General features: G+C 54.3%; 1 protein-coding gene across 1 annotated transcript in view; it reads right to left on the reverse strand.

Annotated features, from left to right (window-relative positions):
* Nucleotides 1-458: 458 nt before the first annotated feature.
* LOC102430970 (fibromodulin) overlaps nucleotides 459-1524 on the reverse strand; it is a 4085-nt gene continuing 3019 nt past the window's right edge. The window contains exon 2 of the mRNA XM_014462762.2: nucleotides 459-1524. This exon is cut by the window's right edge and continues 160 nt beyond it. Within this exon, the coding sequence (XP_014318248.2) occupies nucleotides 571-1524 (954 nt within the window). The 3' untranslated portion in view covers nucleotides 459-570.

Below are 1524 nucleotides of genomic sequence, written 5' to 3' on the forward strand. Positions count from 1 at the left end.
GGGAGAACTGACCAGAACAAGTACTGCATTCAGCTCAGCGTGACTGCACATTCTTATCCACCAACTGTTAATGTTTAAAAAGCAAATAAACACCCAAACACAAGACCAGGCTGTAGAGGCAGGAGTAGATGGTGTGGAAACAGAGAGCGCATCCTCTTCTGGGCCAGTGGGTAGGTGCAGATGCCATGGTTTCTTAGCCCACCCCCACCCCCCAGGATGGATCCTACAAATTCAACTTCAATCCCTTCTCTCTATGAATGGCCACTCCCAACCCTTTCCAGACTCATCTCTCACGGTTCCTCAATCTCATGACCCCTTCCTCTCAGACACACGAATTTCCTGGCTGTCCCCTACAGGTGACCTGTTCAATGACTGGTTCCTTTGTTCCTGGCAATTTGTCTTCCCAGAATGGCTTTGTCCTGAGTTCCTCTAGCCCATGCCCACTTATCTCTCAGGACCTACATAGAAACTTCCTTCTGGGAAGTCTTACCAACCACTGTCCACTAACTTGTATTCACCCTGCTGTTAGTGCAGGGCTGGGTCTCAGGGTGCGTTAGTTGTGCTCTCTAGTTACTCTACTGCTATGTCTTTTGTGTTGCCACCAGCACGCAGAATAGGGTCTTTCCAGTGAAATAAACTGCCCCTCCCCTTAGCCAAGGTCTCACCATTGATCCTATTGCCCTGGAGGTAGAGGTTCTCCAGGTTGGTGTTGACCGGGGGGATCTTCTGCAGTTGGTTGTAGGAGAGGTCGAGCTCAAGGATGCTGCTGGAATTGAAGGTGTTCGAGGCCAGGCCATTGTTGGTGAGACTGTTGTGGGACAACCGCACATACAACAGTTTGGGTGACCCCCGGAAGTAGCTGTCGGGGACAGAGTAGACGTTGTTGTGCTCCAGATACAGCTGCTCAAGGGCGGAGGGCAGTCCATCCGGCACCCTCCGAAGGTGGTTGTAGCTCAAGTCCAGCAAGATCAATGACCGGAGGCCCCTCAGCGCACTGCCCACTTCCTGGATCTCGTTGTGCTGAAGGTACAAGGCTGTGAGGTTCTCCAGCCCCTCCAGTGCATTGTTGGGGACCCGTGCGATCTGGTTGTGGTCGAGGTGGAGTTCCCTCAGGGATCGAGGCAGTGGGCCGGGCATCCGGGTCAGGTTGTTGTGGTCCAGGTACAGCCTCTCCAGGTGCCTCAGCTTAGAGAAGACCTTCCTGCCCACCCGATCACTGGTGATCTGGTTGCCGTGGAGAGCGATCCAGAGCAGCCCGGTGGCGTTGTCAAAGACACCTTCCTGGATGGAGGAGATCTGGTTGTTCTGGAAGTAGACATACTTCATGCGGGAGGGGACGAAGGGCAGGTACTTCAGGTTGCGGTTGTCACAGTACATGGCCGTGGGGAAGTTAGGTGGGCAGTCACACTCCTGGGGGCAGTCTCGAGGTTCTGGTGGTGGGGGTGGAGAGCCATAGGCATAGGCTGGGCCCTCCTCCACCCCGTAGGGGTAAGGCTCATAGGGCTCATAAGGGTAAGGTTCATA

Source organism: Myotis lucifugus, unplaced genomic scaffold (assembly GCF_000147115.1).
Source record: "Myotis lucifugus unplaced genomic scaffold, Myoluc2.0 scaffold_190, whole genome shotgun sequence".
NCBI classification, from domain to species: domain Eukaryota; kingdom Metazoa; phylum Chordata; class Mammalia; order Chiroptera; family Vespertilionidae; genus Myotis; species Myotis lucifugus.